This window comes from Acomys russatus, chromosome 11 (genome assembly GCF_903995435.1).
Source record: "Acomys russatus chromosome 11, mAcoRus1.1, whole genome shotgun sequence".
Taxonomy (NCBI): Eukaryota; Metazoa; Chordata; class Mammalia; order Rodentia; family Muridae; genus Acomys; species Acomys russatus.
In genome coordinates, this window is record NC_067147.1 from 40,382,894 (window position 1) to 40,400,061 (window position 17,168).

At 44.2% G+C, this 17,168-nt stretch overlaps 1 protein-coding gene across 4 annotated transcripts in view; it reads right to left on the bottom strand.

Moving 5' to 3' along the window:
- The window catches only part of Ccar1 (cell division cycle and apoptosis regulator 1), a 51,822-nt gene extending 35,905 nt beyond the window's left edge, over positions 1-15,917 (bottom strand). For 2 of the 4 annotated variants that reach the window (XM_051153148.1, XM_051153144.1), the window contains exons 1-6: positions 15,791-15,917; positions 14,106-14,229; positions 7,402-7,574; positions 6,617-6,661; positions 4,794-4,826; positions 959-1,152 (exon numbers count right to left, since the gene is read on the bottom strand). In XM_051153148.1, coding sequence (XP_051009105.1) covers positions 959-1,152; positions 4,794-4,826; positions 6,617-6,661; positions 7,402-7,574; positions 14,106-14,178 — 518 coding nt within the window. In that variant the 5' untranslated portion in view covers positions 14,179-14,229; positions 15,791-15,917. Of the gene's footprint in view, positions 1-958; positions 1,153-4,793; positions 4,827-6,616; positions 6,662-7,401; positions 7,575-14,105; positions 14,230-15,755 lie in introns of all 4 variants that reach the window. The other 2 variants (XM_051153146.1, XM_051153147.1) reach the window with 2 other exon arrangements.
- Between the last annotated feature and the right edge of the window lie 1,251 nt (positions 15,918-17,168).

Here is a 17,168-nt window from a genome sequence, read left to right on the forward strand (position 1 = left end):
AATTTTAAGCTCAGCACTCAGAAGACAAAGGCAGTTCGATCTCTGTGAGTTAGTTCACTGGAAGCCTGTCTTTAACAGTGAATTCCAAGTCAGCTGTCTAATGAGATGCTATCTCAAAGTAACTACTACCACCCTTACTTTTAGGGCCAGAGGGGAAAATTCATTGCTATACACATTTGAGGAATCCACATGGGTATACCTGTAACCACAGGACGGGCAGGACTTGAAGGCAGAGGTAAATGGGAGATCTTGTCATAGAATAAATATAAGATGGAGAACAGAAAAGAATAAAGAACAAAGTCAACCTCTGGTCGGCACAACACATGCTTAGGTGAGTACACATTTCCTTCAAATCACACAAAATTGAGAAAAAAAATTTAGTCAGTATTAAATATGTATAAAATCAAGATTAGATTTTAATAGGCTAGTTCAACTCCCACCTTATTTTATTTGTTTGTTTTGAAGCAAAGATCTTTCTATAAAGACCCAGCTGTTCTAGAACTGTGTAGATCATGCTGGCCTGAAAAATCACTGAGGTCCACTTGTATCTGCCATTCAAGTGCTGGGATTAAAGGTGTGTGCTACCATGCCTGCCTCAATCTCTAATTTTACTCTAAGCCTGGATGGACTTGAATATATTACTAGAACTGCCATCTAACATTTATAAAGAATAAAAAAGGAAAAAAAATAATAAAGGAATTAATACTTATTAGCAAGCTTGAACACTGAGCAGCCTGGAACCCACATGACATGGGAGAACCTCTATCTCCACAAGTGTGTAACCCCGACTCACAAACATATTTGCACACATACACAAATGTTATTTTATCTAAAAAGAGCATAAGTACAAATATACAGAAATAATGATTTAAAAATAAAATTATAAACTATAATTTTTGCCATGATTAAAAATATGTTACTACACCCATCATCAATCAATATCTAATGAAGTTTTTACCCAAGCTGAAAGAATACATCTTCATCCACAAATCCAAATGTATCATGGAGCTTTGTGACCACTCCTGTGAAAACACGCTGCTTCTGAGGTTGAGTTTGCTGCTGACTGGACCTTGGTGTTGGATATGATACAGTAATCTGTGCCGCAGGCTGAGGAGTAGACAGGCTAAGGCTTGTGGGCAATGCAACAGCTGGCTATCAAACAAAGCAACATCACATTAAGACTTGTAATTGTCTAAAGATTAAAAATCATTGTAAACTCAGGTATTATACTAGTAAGAAACAGCTCCATTCCCAAACCAAACAGGGAAAACAACAAACAAACAAAAAACTAGGTGCGTTGGTGATTGATTACAATCTCAGTGCTGAAGAGATGAAAGCAGGCTCACTGACCAGACAGTCTAGCCTGCATGGAGTGTCTGTGCTACTGTCTCAGCAAATGTCCATAGTTTCCTAAGGTGCCAATGTTCTTAAGCATAGCATGGGAGACACTGGTTCCAAGGAAAAAAAACTTCTATAGCTTTTCTACTTAATTGGAGAGTTTTGTTAGGAATTGAAAATATGAGTCAGAAATCAGGCATGGTGGCACATACCCATAATCCCAGCACTTAGGGAGACAGAGGCAGGCAGATCTCTGTGAGTTTGAACCCTGTCTCAGAGAAAAGAAAAAGAAAAGAGTCAGAGATATAGCTCAGCAGACTCATTATCAAGCCTGATACCTGAGCTCAAGTCTGAGAATGCACATAGGAGACAATCGACATGTGCAAATCATCATTTGATCTTGACATGCATGGAAACATACAACACCACATACTTAAGAAGTAAATAACTTCAAGCAATTTTTCAAAAGAAAATGAGTATGTGCCCATTTATGTTTTTGTTCTGTGGTGTGTGTTCAAATATGTGTCTGCCACTCCTAAGAATCAAATCTAGGGCTTCAAACACCTTAAGTAAACACCCCAGAGGAAATTTAGTTTAGTTTAGTTTTTTGTTTTTTCAAGATGGGGTTTCTCTTGTAGTCCTGGCTGTCTTGGACTCCTTTGCAGACTAGGCTGGCCCAGAGATCTGCCTACTTCTGCCTGAGACCTGGGATTAATGGCATACCCAGCAGAAATTTAGTTTTTGTTTGCTTGATTTATAAGGCAGGAACCTCCAATGTAACCCAAATTACGGCCTAATCTGAGACTTCTAGCAACAGGGGATATGGAGCCTGAAGTTGACACCTCCTGTACCCAGGTAGGACTCTCAGTAGAGGGAAGGGGACACCAACCCACTCATAAAACCTTCAACCCAAAATGTGTCCTGCCTACAAAATGTGTAGGAATAAAGATGGAGCAGAGATTGAGGGAATGGCCAACCAATGGCTGGCCTACTTTGAATCCAATGCCATAGGAGAGGCAACCCGTGACACTATTAATGATAATCTGCTATGCTTGTAGACAGGAGCCTAGCACAACTGTTTTCTGAGAAGCTTCATCCAGTAGCTGATAGAAACGGATGCAGAGACCCACACCCAAAAAAAAAAATAGGTAGCGCTCAGGGAGTCTTGTGGAAGAATGGGAAGAATTACTGAAGGGACTGGAGGGCTCAAGTACTCCACAAGAAGACTACAGAGTCAACTAAGCTGTGCCCATGGAGGCTAACACAGACTGACCAACCAACCAAAGAGCATTCATAAGCTAACCCAGACCCCCTACACATATGTGGGTCCCCTAACAACTGGGGGTGAAGGAGGGTTGTCTCTGATTCCATTGCCTGCCTTTAGGTCCCTTTTCCCTAGCTGGGTTGCCTTGTCTGGTCTCAGTGGGAGAGGATATGCTTAGTCCTGCTACAACTTTTTTTTTCTCTTAACTGCTGAGCCATCTCTCCAGCCCAGAAGATTCTATTTATTTGTTTGTTTGTTTTTGCTTTTGGAGACAGGGTTTCTCTGTGTAGTCTTGGCTGTCCTGCACTCACTGGTAGACCAGACTGGCCTCAAAATCAAAAAGATCCAGCTGCTTCTGCCTCCCAAGTGCTGGGATTAAAGGCGTGCGCCACCACGCCCAGCTGAGGTTTTAATTTTATTTCTTTTTGTTTGTTTGTTTTGTTTTTGTTTTTTGAGACATGGTTTCTGTGTGTAGCCTTGGCTGTCCTGGACTCACATTGTAGACCAGGCTGGCCTCGAACTCACAGGGATCCACCTGCCTTTCCCTCCTGAGTTCTAGGATTAAAGGAATGCGCTACCACTGCCTTTTTTGTGTGCGCATTAAGGGCACTGTATGCAAGTGGTACCCAATGTGGTCAAAAGAGAGCACCAGAGTGTTGGAGGAGGGTCTTGTGCATTATGTTTTTAAACGTTCCTGTGGACCAGCTCCTCTATGACTTGGCCTCACTATCTCAGACAAAATGCTGATTTCAGTGCCCTAAGATCTGGTTACAGCCCTGCCATGCGCATTGTTATGAATGGTGAACCATCTCCTGTACTCATATGATGCAAGGAACCTTCCCCAATTATCCCTGATTGGCTAATAAAGATGACGCCTATGACTGGGCGGAAGAGAGGTAGGATCCTGAGCTTGCAGCTGAGAGCAGGAGGATCAGGGAGCTGGCGGAGGAAGCCAGAGAGAAAGGAGTGGCCATGAGCACACGGCCAGGAGGGCAGACTGATAAAGCAGAAGCTTTGCTGGAGGCATCAGATTGGCACATGATTGGGTTTTAAGGGTAGTAAGATTAGAATCTGCCCAGCATAGTACCTATGGCTTCATCATAAATCCTAGTCTCGCTGTGTCTATTACAGGCAGCTGTGAGGCATGAGCACTGGACACTGAATGTCAGTCCCCTGGATTACCAGCAAGTTGCTCTTAATTGCCCACTCAGCCACCTTTCTAGTCCCAAATTCTTTAAAAAATAAAAACAAAAAAACAGGATCTGGGGGAATAACTTAGCTGCTAGAGTGCTTGCCTATCGTGAGTGCTAAAAGGAAATGATTATGCTGTACATATATTATGTGCACTGTGTGCACACATAAGTGTACAAACACGGAAGCAAGAATAAAACATGAGATGTCTTGTTTTTTGCAGAGTTTTTTGGGGTTATTTTTGAGACAAAGTTTCTCACTGGCTGTCCTGGACTCACTTTGGCAACTAGACTCGCATCCGCCCTTGTCTGCCTCCCAACAGCTGGGATTAAAGGCATGAGCCATCACACTCAGCTGAGATGTCTTTTCATATGCTCTCTAATTAACTAACACAGATTTTCAGAACTTTATAAGAACCAGACATAGGCCAGGCAGTGGTAGTGGTGGTGGATGCCATTAATCCTAGCACTCAGAGGCAGAGGCAGGTGGATCGCTGTGAGTTTGAGGCCAACCTGGTCTACAAAGTAAGCCCAGGGCATCCAGGGCTACATAAAGAAACCCTATTTCAAAAAAGAAAGAGGCAGACACAATAGAACATGGCTGTAATCCCCACAGCAAAAGAGCTGGAGGAAGAGAACGAGAAATGAAAATGGTCAACTTTGGCTACATAGCCAGGTGAGGCCAGCCTGGGATACAAGAAAACAAAACAGCTAGGCAGTGGTGGTGCATGTCTTTAATCCCAGCACTCCAGGGTATCTATGAGTTTGAAGCCAGCCTGGTCTACAGAGTGAGCTCCGGGACCGAAAAACCAAAAATAAGTAAAAGAAATGGAAGCATATAATATTCTATTCTCAACACAACACACACTATTCCATCTTTAGGCAAAAATAAATATTGCAATGTTAGTATACAAGTACAACAATTATCTTTAAACTCTTAATGAAAACTACAACAGAAATAACTCACATAGTTAAAAGAAAAAAAGTAAGAGCAAACTAACCTGTGTTAAAATGGTCTGCTGGGGTTGCTGTAACTGAAAATAAAACACAAACAAGATTAGTCAGTATTGCTCTTTAAGAGATGATTTAAAGAGATATTCTGAGAAATTTTTTTGGTTTTTCGAGATAGGGTTTCTCTGTGTAACAGCCCTGGGTGTCCTGGACTCACTTTGTAGTCCAGGCTGGCCTTGAACTCACACAGATCTGCCTGCCTCTGCCTAGCCTGGGATTAAAGGCGTGCGCCACAACACCCGGCTTTGAAAAAGTTTTTAAAGATTAGGTATACAGTATTCTGCCTGCATGCCAGAAGAGACCAATCTCATTGTAGATGGTTATAAGCCACCATGTGATTGGGAACAGAACTTAGGACCTTTAGAAGAACAGTCAGTGCTCTTAACCTCTGAGGCATCTGTCTAAAAATGTATCTATTATTTTATCTTATGTATATGGGTGTTTTGCCTGGGATCCAAAACTGCACCAAGTGTATGCTTTGTGGTGTCAGGGGGCATCAGATCTAGGAAACATCAGATCTTTTGTTGTTGTTGTTTTTTGAAACAGAGTTTCTCTGTGTATCCTTGGCTGTCCTGGATTCACTTTGTAGACCAGGATGGCCTTGAACTCTCATTGATCCGCCTGCCTCTGCCTACCAAGTACTGGGATTAAAGGTGTGTGCCACCACCGCCCGGCTACATCTGATATTTCTAAGTAAGTCATTCAATAACTAAGTATTAAGCTACATTAAATTAGGATAAAGGGAACAGAGCATGGTGGCACTCACCTTTAATTCCAACACTCGGAAGGCAGAAGCAGGTGGATCTCTGTGAGTTCAAGGACTGTCTGGTCTACAAAGTGAGTTCAGGACAGCCAAGGCTACAAAGAGAAACTCTGTCTCAGGAAAACAAACAAACAGAATAAAAGAGGCTGGAAAGATGGCTCAGAGGTAAGAGCACTGACTGTTCTTCCAAAAGTCCTGAGTTTAACTCCCAGCAACCACATGGTGGCTCATAACCATCTTTAATGAGATCTGCTGCCTTCTTCTGCAGATAAAGCACTCATATACAATAAATAAACTAAAAGAATAAAGAAGCTGGAAACCACTATAATGATGCACATCTTTAATCTACCACGTGGGAGGCAAACATAGGCAGACCTCTATAAATTCCAAGACAGCCAGAATCCTAGGCCATGGCTACAGTGTGACTCTGTCTCAAAAACAATTATATTAAGTTAAATCTTAAAAAGTTGATTTGTCTGAGGATGAGGGAAATGGTATGTTGTGGTGTAGGCTTAGTTTAGCTGTTTCCTACACCACCCAAAGGATTAAAAATCACACTTTAAGGGCTGGAGAGATGGCTCAGAGGTCAAGGGCACTGACTGCCTCTCCATAGGTCCTGAGTTCGATTCCCAACAACCAAATGGTGGCTCACAACCATCTACAGTGTGATCTGATGCCCTCTTCTGGACTACAGGTATACATGCAGGCAAAGCACTATATAAATAATAAATACATAAATAAATCACACTTTAAGATTGATGGCAAGAAGGAATTTAAAAGTATTATCACTTGGGGTTGGAGAGATAGCTCAGAGGTTAAGAGAACTGGCTGTTCTTCCAAAGATCGACAGTTCAATTCCAAGCAACCACATGGTGGCTCACAACCATCTGGTGCCCTCTATTGGTTTGCAGGCTTGCAGACATACATGCAGGCAAGAACACTGTATAAATAATAAAGAAATCTTTACTTTTTTAAGTGTATCACTTTAATTTGGGGAAACGGGAATGGCTGTTTTTAAATCAATTTTTAACATAAAAAATTTACACAAACCTGTTGTTGCACACTATACAAGGCCTGCTGAGGTTGTGAATATTGCTGAAAAAGATTATTAAAGACAAGGTTAGGCTTACTCATTCTCAAAGTAATGCACACACAGATAAAAACTACTACACTGAAAATTTTCTAAACCACCTACACTTCATCTAAAATTAACAAAATAGTGATTATTTATACTCTGAGAGCTACTGAAGCCAGAAGTTTCATAAAATAGTTGAAGTATATATGAAGAATTTAAGATTCTGCTGGGCAGGGTGGCATATACCTTTAATCCCAGCACTTAGGAGGCAGAGGCAAGTGGATCTCTGTGAATTCGAGGCCAGCCTGATTTACAAAATGAGTTCCAGCTACATAGTGAGACCCTGTCTCTAAAAAACAAAACTAAAAGATTTCTGACAATACAACTGTACTTTGTGCAAAGCATATAAACTTTCTGTTTTAATTTGTTTTGTCTTCAGATAGAATCTTCTCTTACTCCAGTAAGGCCTTACATTCATTACCCTCCTTCTGTCCTTTCAAATGCTGATTATAATATGTGCCTCCAAGCAAAGCTATAGTATAAATGTAACGATTCTTCATTATCTAAAACATAGAGGTAGCAGCTAGTCATACTGGCACACATTTGGTTGGCCAAGTGAGAGAGTCATGAGTTCAAGGCCAACAAAAAACAATACAGACAATCCGTCTCAAGACAAATGAACAAATGACAGAACAAAGAAGATAGCAGCCCTTGGTACAGACTACCATTTTTATGCTCTCATGCATCATTGAAAACTCACCTGCTGTAGTGCAGCTGCAGCAGCTGCAGCTTGTTGCTGCAGTGCTGCAGTTTGTGTCAACTGATAGTTTGCTGGCGTTTGTGTGGTAAGGCCTGCCGCTGCCAATGCAGTCTGCTGGGTATAAATGGTAGGAGATGCTCCCAGAAGTGATGGCTGCTGAACACCTAGTGCAGCTAAAATGAGATTAAAGGAGAGGAGAGCAATCAAGATTACTTGGTTCCTTTGTGGCAATCTCCCATGACAAGCCTAAAGAAAAACCGCAGTAACACAACATCACCTAGAATTTTTCGCCGGGCATGGTGGCCAGGCTGGCCTACAAAGTGAGTCTAGGACAGCCAAGGAAACACAGAAAAACCCTGTCTCAAAAAACCAAACACACACACACACAAAGGATTTTTGGAACTTAGATGTGGTGGCCTACACCTATAATCCCAGGACTAGAAGGTGTGGGGTACAGAGGCAGGCAGATTCTGTGAGTTTAAATCCATCTTGGTTTATATACCAAGTTCTAGGACAGCTAGGTCTAAGTATAGATAAATTAAATAAATTAAAACTATTTTCAACCAGGCTTGGTAACACATGGCTGTAATTCCTGTATTTATGAGGTAAAGGCAGGAAGACTAAGAGTTTAAGGGTAGCCTAAGCTTACAAGATCCAGGCCAAGCCAGGTGTGGTAGCACACACCTTTAATCCCAGCACTTGGGAGGCAGAGGCAGACAGATCTCCTGTGAACTCATGGTCTTTACAAAGTGAGTCCAGGACAGCCCTTAGAAAATGGAGGCAGGAGTTTAAAGGAAATCATGGCTAGAAAAAGACTACTAGGATAACCTAAGCTATTTAAGAAAAATACACACTTAATCCCAGCACTTGGGAGGCAGAGGCAGGTGGATCGCTGTGAGTTCGAGGCCAACCTAGTCTACAAAGAGAGTCCAGGACAGCCAAGGCTACACAGAGGAAGCAAAGAAAAGAAAAATACACACACAAAAATAAAATCCCCAAGATATTAAAAATCAGATTTATGCTGGGTGCTCCACAATCCCGTGATGTTACCGAAAGTGTTAACAGATCTTCGTGAAGCTGCAGTGCTAACCACAGCTGAGGATGCAGGTGGACACCTGAAACTGGACACATGGCAGGCCTAGTTGATTCTTCACCAGGGTCTGCACTGAGCTAGCTGCGGCAAGGGAACGGGCCCAACAGAGTCCCACAGTTGCCCCTCAAAAGAATAATGAAAATCAGTCTCACAGGCTAGTAAGACTCATAAGTCCTGAAGCTGCTTGCCATGAACGCAGTAGCCCACGGCAGGAAATGATCCCTGGTGGAAGGACTGAAATAGAGAACTGATTCCATAAATGTGTTCTCTACCTGACTCCCATTCCCTGATGCTGTCCTCTGACACTCTTTCTCTTACACATACACGTAATAACTCCACAACCAGCCAAAAGGCAAAAAACAGAATTGGCCTTTAAAAAAATAGACTGTGGAGCATGCCTATAATCCCAGCACTCAGAGGCAGAGGCAGGCGGATTGCTGTGAGTTCGAGGCCAGCCTGGTCTACAAAGCAAGTCCAGGACAGGTGTCAAGGCTATACAGAGAAACCCTGTCTCAGAAAAACAGAAAAAAGAAAAAAAAGAAAAAGAAAAAAAGAAAAAAGAAAAAACAGGAATTTAAAGCTGGCCTTGGCTCTATGAGATTTTATTTAAAAAAAAAAAAAAAAAAGGCTTGGTTGGCTATTTTTGTCACCTTGACACAATCCATAGTAATGTTTAAAGGAATAACCCACAATTGTGGTTTAAATGAAAATGGACACCACAGGCTCATAGGGAGTGCCATTTGAAAGGATGAGGCCTTGTTGGACAAAGTGTGTCACTGGGGGTGGACTTTGAGGTTTCAGAAGCTTAAGCCAGGCCCAATGGCTCACCCTCTCTTCCTGCTGCCTGCAGATACAAATGTAGAACTCTCTGCTGCCTCTCCAGCCTCTGCCTGCATTCCACCATGCTTCTCACATGATGATAATGGACTAAAACCTCTGTACTGTGAGCCAGCCCCAACTTTATAAGAGTTGCCATGGTCATGGTGTCTCCTCACAGCAATAGAAACCCTCACAAAACAATTGAGAAAATTCCTCCAACACTGGCCTATACTCACATTCCTTAGCAATTGATGTGGGAGGGTCCAACCTACTATAGCCCACCCTGGGCGGGAGGTCCTGGGTACTCTAAGAGGGCTGAGCTAGCTAAGGGGAGCAGCCAGTAAGCAGCAATTCTTTTGTAGTCCTACCTTGAGATACTGCCCTGACTTCTCGCTGAGGGAGTGTAACCTGAGAGTTGTAAGATGAAATAAACTCTTTCCACCCCAAGTTTGGTAATGGTCTTTATCACAGTAATAGAAATCTAAAAACAGAATTGTATCAGAAGTGGGGACCTGCTGTGACAGAACTGACAATGTTTTGTGCGGAGGACTGTGATGGACTCTGAAGTGTGAGCTGGAAAAGTCACTGAGTGCTAGGGAATGGCTGAGAGCATGAGGACACTTGCATGGGAGCCCGGCAGCCTGAGCTCAATCCCTGGAACCCACATAAAGTCACTGAGTGCTAGGGACCGGCTGAGAGCATGAGGACACTTGCATGGGAGCCCGGCAGCCTAAGTTCAATCCCTGGAACCCACAGAAAGGTATAAGGAGGGAACCAACTTTGAAAAGCTGCCCTCTGACCTCCATAAATGTATCATGGTGGGCACACCCTCTCTACATCCCTGATGGAAAATTTAAAAACAGAGTTCAGTGAGCTGGCTGTCCTATGGAATCTAGAAGGTAAGAATGTGGAGGGCAGTGCAGATGACAGAGAGTGGGCTTGTGAAGACTCAGCGGGAACACTATGTCAGGGCTATTCCTGGGTTGTTCTGTTGGTCAGGTGGGGCTGAAGGATTAGCTGTGATTTTAACAAGACAGCAAACCTAGTAAGTGAATCGTTTGCTTTAAAATACTCAATACTTGTCATCTTAGGCTAATGAATAAATTAAATTAATTAAAAGACCAAATGCCAGGCATGGTGGCACACACCCAGGAAAACAGAGGCAGTGGATGTCTAGTTCAAGGCTAGGCTAGTTTATAAAGAAAGTTCCAGGACAGCCAAGGTACAATGAAAAATACATGCAGACAAAACATCCATATACATATGTATATGTGTGTGTGTATATATATATATATGTGCATATAATAAGTAAAATTTTATAAGTTTGGAATGTGGGCTGGGTAGTAGTGTGTACACCTTTAATCCTAGCACTTGGGAGGCAGAGTTCAAAGCCAACCTGGTCTACAGAGCTAGTTCTAGGACAGCCAAGACCACACAATGAAAGCCTGTCTCCAGGAGAAAAAAAATGTTTGGGGGCCAGCGTGTCTTTTATCCCAGCACTTGGGAGGCAGAGGCAGGTGGATCTTTCTGAGTTCATGCCAGCCTGGTCTACAAAGCAAGTCTTTGCAGTTTGAACCCTGGAGTTCACACAGTGGAAGTACAGACCAACTGCTACAAACTGTCCTTTGACTTATACATGTGCACCCATCCATCCACACACACACACACACACAAATGTAAACAAAACAAAACAAGGCAAAAAACCCAGGCCAGGCACAGTGGTGCACGCCTGTAATCCCAGTACTCAGGGAAGTAGAGGCAGGAGGATTGCTGTGAGTTTGAGGCCAGCCTGGTTGGTCTACAAAGTCCAGGACAGGCAAGGCTATACAGAGAAAACTTGTCTACAAACTAACAAACTGAAAATTCTGATGAAGGCTGCATAGCATGTACAAAGTCCTAAAGAAAAATACAAAAAGCTCAAAATAAGTAACACACACACACTTAAAGACAAGAACACTTGCCAGGCGTGGTGGTGCACGCCTTTAATCCCAGCACTCAGGAGGCAGAGGCAGGCAGATCACTGTGAGTTTGAGGACAGCCTGGTCTACAAAAGAGTTCAGGACAGTCAAGGCTACACAAAGAAACCCTGTCTCGAAAAAACAAAACAACAACAAATAAGACAAGAACACTGCAGTCAAGGGTAGCCTGGAACTCACTAACGGATGACTTGAACGCCTGATCCTCCTGCCTCTACCACAAAGTGATTGCTTCATGAATGCAGCACCACATCCAGTTTATAATGTGCTAGAAATCAAATGTAAGGCTTTGTGGGTGCTGTGTAAGCGCTTTACTGCCAAAACATGTCCTTTAAGGTCCCTGGCATTAAATTCTTATAGTGTCAGTATTTCTACATTAAATTCAAACAAATGAAAACCATAATTGAACCAGCAATATGACTCAATGGAGTAAAAGCACTTGCCGTGCAAGTCTGACAACCTGGGTTAGATCCCCAGAACCCATCGTGGAACCCACTTCCAAAAGTTGTCCTCTAAGCTCCACTCAAATACACACCTGCAATCATATACACTACAGGCACAAAAAAAAAATGGTAAATAAGGAATCATTGAGAAGGCTCATTGAGTAAATGTGCTTGCCACCACGGCTGACAATCTAAATTAAATTCATAAGACCTACCCTACAAAATGAAAGAAATAACTTCTACAACTTGGCTCTGAATTCCAAATGCAAAGTCAGTCTGTCTTGTCTTCCTCTCTCCCTTCCCTCCTTCCTTCTCTCAAACACATATCCCAGAGGCACCGGGCAGTGGTGGTGCACGCTTTTAATCTCAGCACTTGGGAGGCAGAGGCAGGTAGATGGCTGTGAGTTCGAGGCTAGCCTGGTCTACAAAATGAGTCCAGGCTACAGAGAAACCCTGTCTCAAAAAGCCTAAATAAATAAATAATTAATAAATGTAACTTTAATAAATATAAATTATAGCTGGGTATGGTGGTGCATGCCTTTAATCTCAGCATTCTGGAGGCAGAGGGAGGTGAATGGAGGCCAGCCTGGTCTACAAAAAGCAAAAAACAAAATTATTTCTGGAGAGATATGGAGACAGGTTCTTCTATACGCAGTCTTAGCTGTCCTGGAACTCACTCTGTAGACCAGACTGGCCTCAAACTCAAAGAGATCCACCTGCCTCTTCCTCTTCTTTAGATTTAAAGTGTTAGACCTGAAGGCACTCGAGGGGCAGTCATGTCACATGCCTGTAATCCCAGCATTCAGGAGGGAAAGGCAAGCAGACCTCTGTGAGTTCAAAACCAACCTGGTCTACATATCAAGTTCCAGGACAGCCAGAGCTACACAGAGAAACCCTTTCTCAGAAAAAATATAAATAAATTAATTAAAGGCATGCACCGCCATGACCAGGAAGAAAAATACAAAGTCATATAAAACATTTTATAAATTACAGCACTTAGACATATTTACTTTAAACTATTTTAATTTTGTTTTTTGTTGTTTTGCTGCTGTTTTTGTTATTTGGGTTTTGTTTTTGTTTTCTTGAGATATGTGCCACCATGCCTGGCCTCAAACTTATCTTCTTCTTCTCCTCCTTCTTTTTTAAAAAAAAAATATTTATTTATTATGTATACAATGTTCTGCCTGCATGTGTGACTGACTGCCCACCAGATCTCATTACAGATGGTTGTGAGCCACCATGTGGTTGCTAGGAATTGAACACAGGACCTCTGGAAGAGCAGACAGCGCTCTTAACCTCTTAGCCATCTCTCTAGCCCCTAAAACTTATCTTCTTAAACTGAAAATATGCTAAGCAAACTATATTCCATTTGAACTTCAAACAGATGAAATCCCCAGTACCACAAAAGAAGGAAGGAATGAGAAAGGGAGGGCTAGCTGGCTCATTCTCTCTAATGAATTATTGTTCTATAAAACATAACTAAATCAGGCCACCTTTAATCCCAGCACTTGGGAAGCAGAGGCAGGTGGATCGCTGTGAGTTCCAGGCCAGCCTGGTCTACAAAGCAAGTCCAGGACATCCAAGGCTACACAGAGAAACCTTGTCTCAAAATAAAATAAAATAAATAAACAAATAAATTTTAATTAGGCATGGTGGTGCGCACCTTTAGTCCCAGCACTTGGGAGGCTAAGGCAAGCAGATCTCAGAGTTAGAGCACAGCCTGGTGTACACAGTGAGTTCCAGGACAGTCAAGGCTACATAGAAAGACCCTGTCTCAAAAAAACAAAAACAAGACACAAATAACAATGCTGGGTGTGGTGGTGGACTCCTGTAATCCCAGCTTTTGGCAAGCAGAGGCAGGCGGATCTCTGTGAATATGAGGGCAGGCTGGCCTACAAAGTAAGTCCAAGATAGCCAAGGCTACACAGAGAAACCCTGTCTCAAGAAACAAAACAAAACAAAAGACACAAATAACAAAATAGGGGGCTAGAGAGATGGTGGACGTTAAGAGCACTGGCTGCTCTTCCAGAGGGCCTGAGTTCAAGTCCCGGCAACCACATGGCAGCTCACAGCTCTCTGTAAGTCCTGTTCCAGAAGAGCTGGCACCCTCACACTGACATACATGCATTTGATCTATGTCTGTGAGGCAATGGCTGTGAGTTCGAGGCCAGCCTGGCCTACAAAGTGACTCCAGGACAGCCAAGGCTAATACAGAGAGAACCTGTCTCAAAAAACCAAAAGAATAAAAATAAAAAATAAAAAAAGGATACACCATTTGTAATCATTTTACTGTGCTGTACATTAAACTAAATCACACTGAGACAGCTTCTACACACACAACACGTTCCCAGTACAAGTGTGCAGCTGCCTGACCTGGCTGTGAAACCGCAGTGGCTGTAAACTGAGTAGCCCATGGTGGATTCTTCTGCCCTCCAAACTGAGCCATGATGCAAACGGGAAGAAAACGTCACGTATTTTTCTCTTCTATAGCAGGTATCTATAAAGAAAGGATTCCTGTGTCAGAGTTGAACCAAATTACAAATACAATAAAAGGCTATTTTAGATAAATGATTGATATATTAGGCGAACGCCTTTAATCCCAACACTCGGGAAGCAGAGGTTGGTGGATCGCAGTGAGTTCAAGGCCAGCTTGGTCTACAAAGCGGAGTCCAGGACAGCCAAGGCTACACAGAGAAATCCTGTCTCAAAAAACCAAAAAAGAAAGAAAGAAAAAGGCATGCTGGAAAGGAGAGCTCGGCCGGGCATGGTGGTACACGCCTATAATCCCAGCGCTCAGGAGGCAGGTGGATCACTGTGAGTTAGAGGCTAGCCTGGTCTACAGGGCTAGTCCGACAACCAAGAAAACATAGAGAAACCCTATATTGGGGGGGGGGGCGCTTTTAAAAAACAAAGGAGAACTGGAAGTAGAGTGTATGCAAACTAAACATTTGAAATAGAACAAAACTCACCATCAACAAGATCACTAGACATACCCTATTTAAAAGATAGCCTTAAGGGTGGACTTAAAAGGAACTTTGTTAGCAGTGACATTTTCTAAAAAAAAAAAAGGCCTGGCCCTGCTTTGCTGTGCAGCCTTTCAGCCCAGCAGAGTCAGGGGGATCTCTATAAACTCCAGGCCAGGACTGTTTATTTATAACGTGTTACAGAACAGCTAGAGCTATATAGCGAGACTCTGTATACAAACAAACGAAATCAGCAACTTTAAAGACACTGAGTATATGCCCTGAGTGTTTCTTCTGGCGATGCACTGAGGTCGTGCGGTGGTTAAATCAATAACGGAAACTGCGGAGAGACCCCCTCCCCCATAAAGGCGAAGGCATTAATGAATACCATTTTAATAACGAACATTAAGGACGAGGGAGTCACTATAGCCTTTGTCACCCTAGTCTCCGCTAAGGGGGGGTAAGGAGGGGGAAGGCAGTTGAGAGAACGCATACCTCGAAAAAGAACCACTGTCAAGACCCCATCCCCAAAAGTCAAAGGGAAAAGTGAAGGATGGGCCTGGCATCCCGGGCAGGGGACACAATGCGCCGGGCTGTGACACCCATCTCCCTCCCGCCCCAGCCTCCCTAGGTCGCAGCCCGCGGAAGATGGAACCCAGCGCCCCATGCCAGGGCAACAACGCCTACAGGCACCCACAGGCCGTCGCAATGCCCGAGGCCCTAAGGCCAGTGCGAGAGACTCGAACCCCGGAAAACACTCCCCGCCGCCCCGGGCCGGGCTGGGTTTCGACGCCGCGGTAGCACGGGTTGGAGAACGCACGGCCTCCGCCCGGCCGGGCTGAATGGGCGCAGGCCGCACCAGAGGGGCCGGGAGCCGGCGCGCTGGGGGAAGGGCGCGCCGCGCGGGGCCTGCTCTGACCCGCACAAAAGGGACCGTGTCCCTCGCTGGCCGGCTCCGCCGCGGCCGCCATCTCCCGTCCGCGGCCTCGACATCACGCGCTGCCTACCCACCCGCCGGCCCGCCGTGAGAGAGCAGAAGCGCCCTGGCCCGGCCGCCCACCTCTCCACAGCAAAGTACCGATCGGAGAGCTTCACCTGAGTCGGATCCGGGTGAACAGCGAAGCCATTTCAAAACCCGTCAAGCTCAAGCGCATGCGTCAACCCTTGGGCCTCCACACCGCACCGCCTCCCGTCTCGGGGAGGAACGGGCGCGTGCGCAGGGACGTTCTGCGGGCGCGCTCCCGGCGTGCGCGTTCACTAGGCAGCCGGAGCGAGAGCGCGCCGCAGCCGTGTTACCTTGGCTTCGCTGAACAATGAGCTGGCGGTCCTCGTGCTGGCTGTGAGGGAAATGCTGTCCTCGCTAGCAGATAGAAAACGAACGGAAGTCACGTGGTCCGGCCGGGGTCGCCGCCATCTTGTGGCCATCCCTATTCTTTCTATTCTAATGCTATTTGTTTGGAAGAATGAATACGTAAGGCCTTAATATTTTTTTAATGGAAATATAATTAACATTTAAAACATCAACATTTGGAATATATACGCACATACATCCATATGTATATATATGTTTTCCACATGGGCCCCTGTCAGGATTCAAACTTCTGGACTCCAAGAATCCTCCTGCCTCATCCTCATAGTGCCCGCGACTCTCAGGTACAAACTGCTGAGCCAGGCAGGATTTTTTTTTTTTTTTTTCCTTTTGGTGTTTTTAAAGACTGGATTTCTCTGTGTACCCATAGATCTCCTGGACTTGCTTTGTAGACCAGGCTGGCCTTGAACTCAGCGATCTTCCTGCCTCTGCCTCCCCAGTGCTGAGATTACGCCTGGCTTCTTAAAGGTCTTATTATATTTTTATGTACGAGAGTGAGATATGATATGCCGGTTTCAAGTACCCCGAGAATCTCCAGGAGGCAAAACCGATGTAATAGCAAAAAGCATCTTTATTATGACTCGAGCCAGGCCGCAATATCTGGTGGCAACACTGTGCTCTGGTTTTCAGGGTTTTTTTTAATAGGTCCTTTTTTTCTCCCAGCGTTCCCAAAATGGGGGGTGGGGGGGCGTGTGGAACAGAAGGGGCCCAGCTTGGCAAGTACTTATTGGTAAAGATACATAAAGGGGGTCTAGTGTCCTAAGGTGATAGGCTATCGTTCACTTTCTTGCTGAGGGGAGTGCTGAGTGTCCCCTCCTGTGCTAATTGGCTGTTGCTAGTGGGCGAAGTGATAATGAGGCAGGCAAGGTCCTTTGATCTGGTTTTCTAGTGACTATATCTCTGGTGGGCAGGGAGGGAGTGTGGAAAGGTCGGCCCTCCCTGCAGGTGTTCCTGGCCTTTAAGATTATTTCTTAAAGCCTTGCCGCAGTGACCCTGAGATATGGATTTTAATTCTTTGGTCTCACAGATAAAAGGCAGTAAGATAGTAAGTTATCAGGTATTAGATTATATGAAGTTTATTAGTGCTCATGGGGGGAGAAAAAA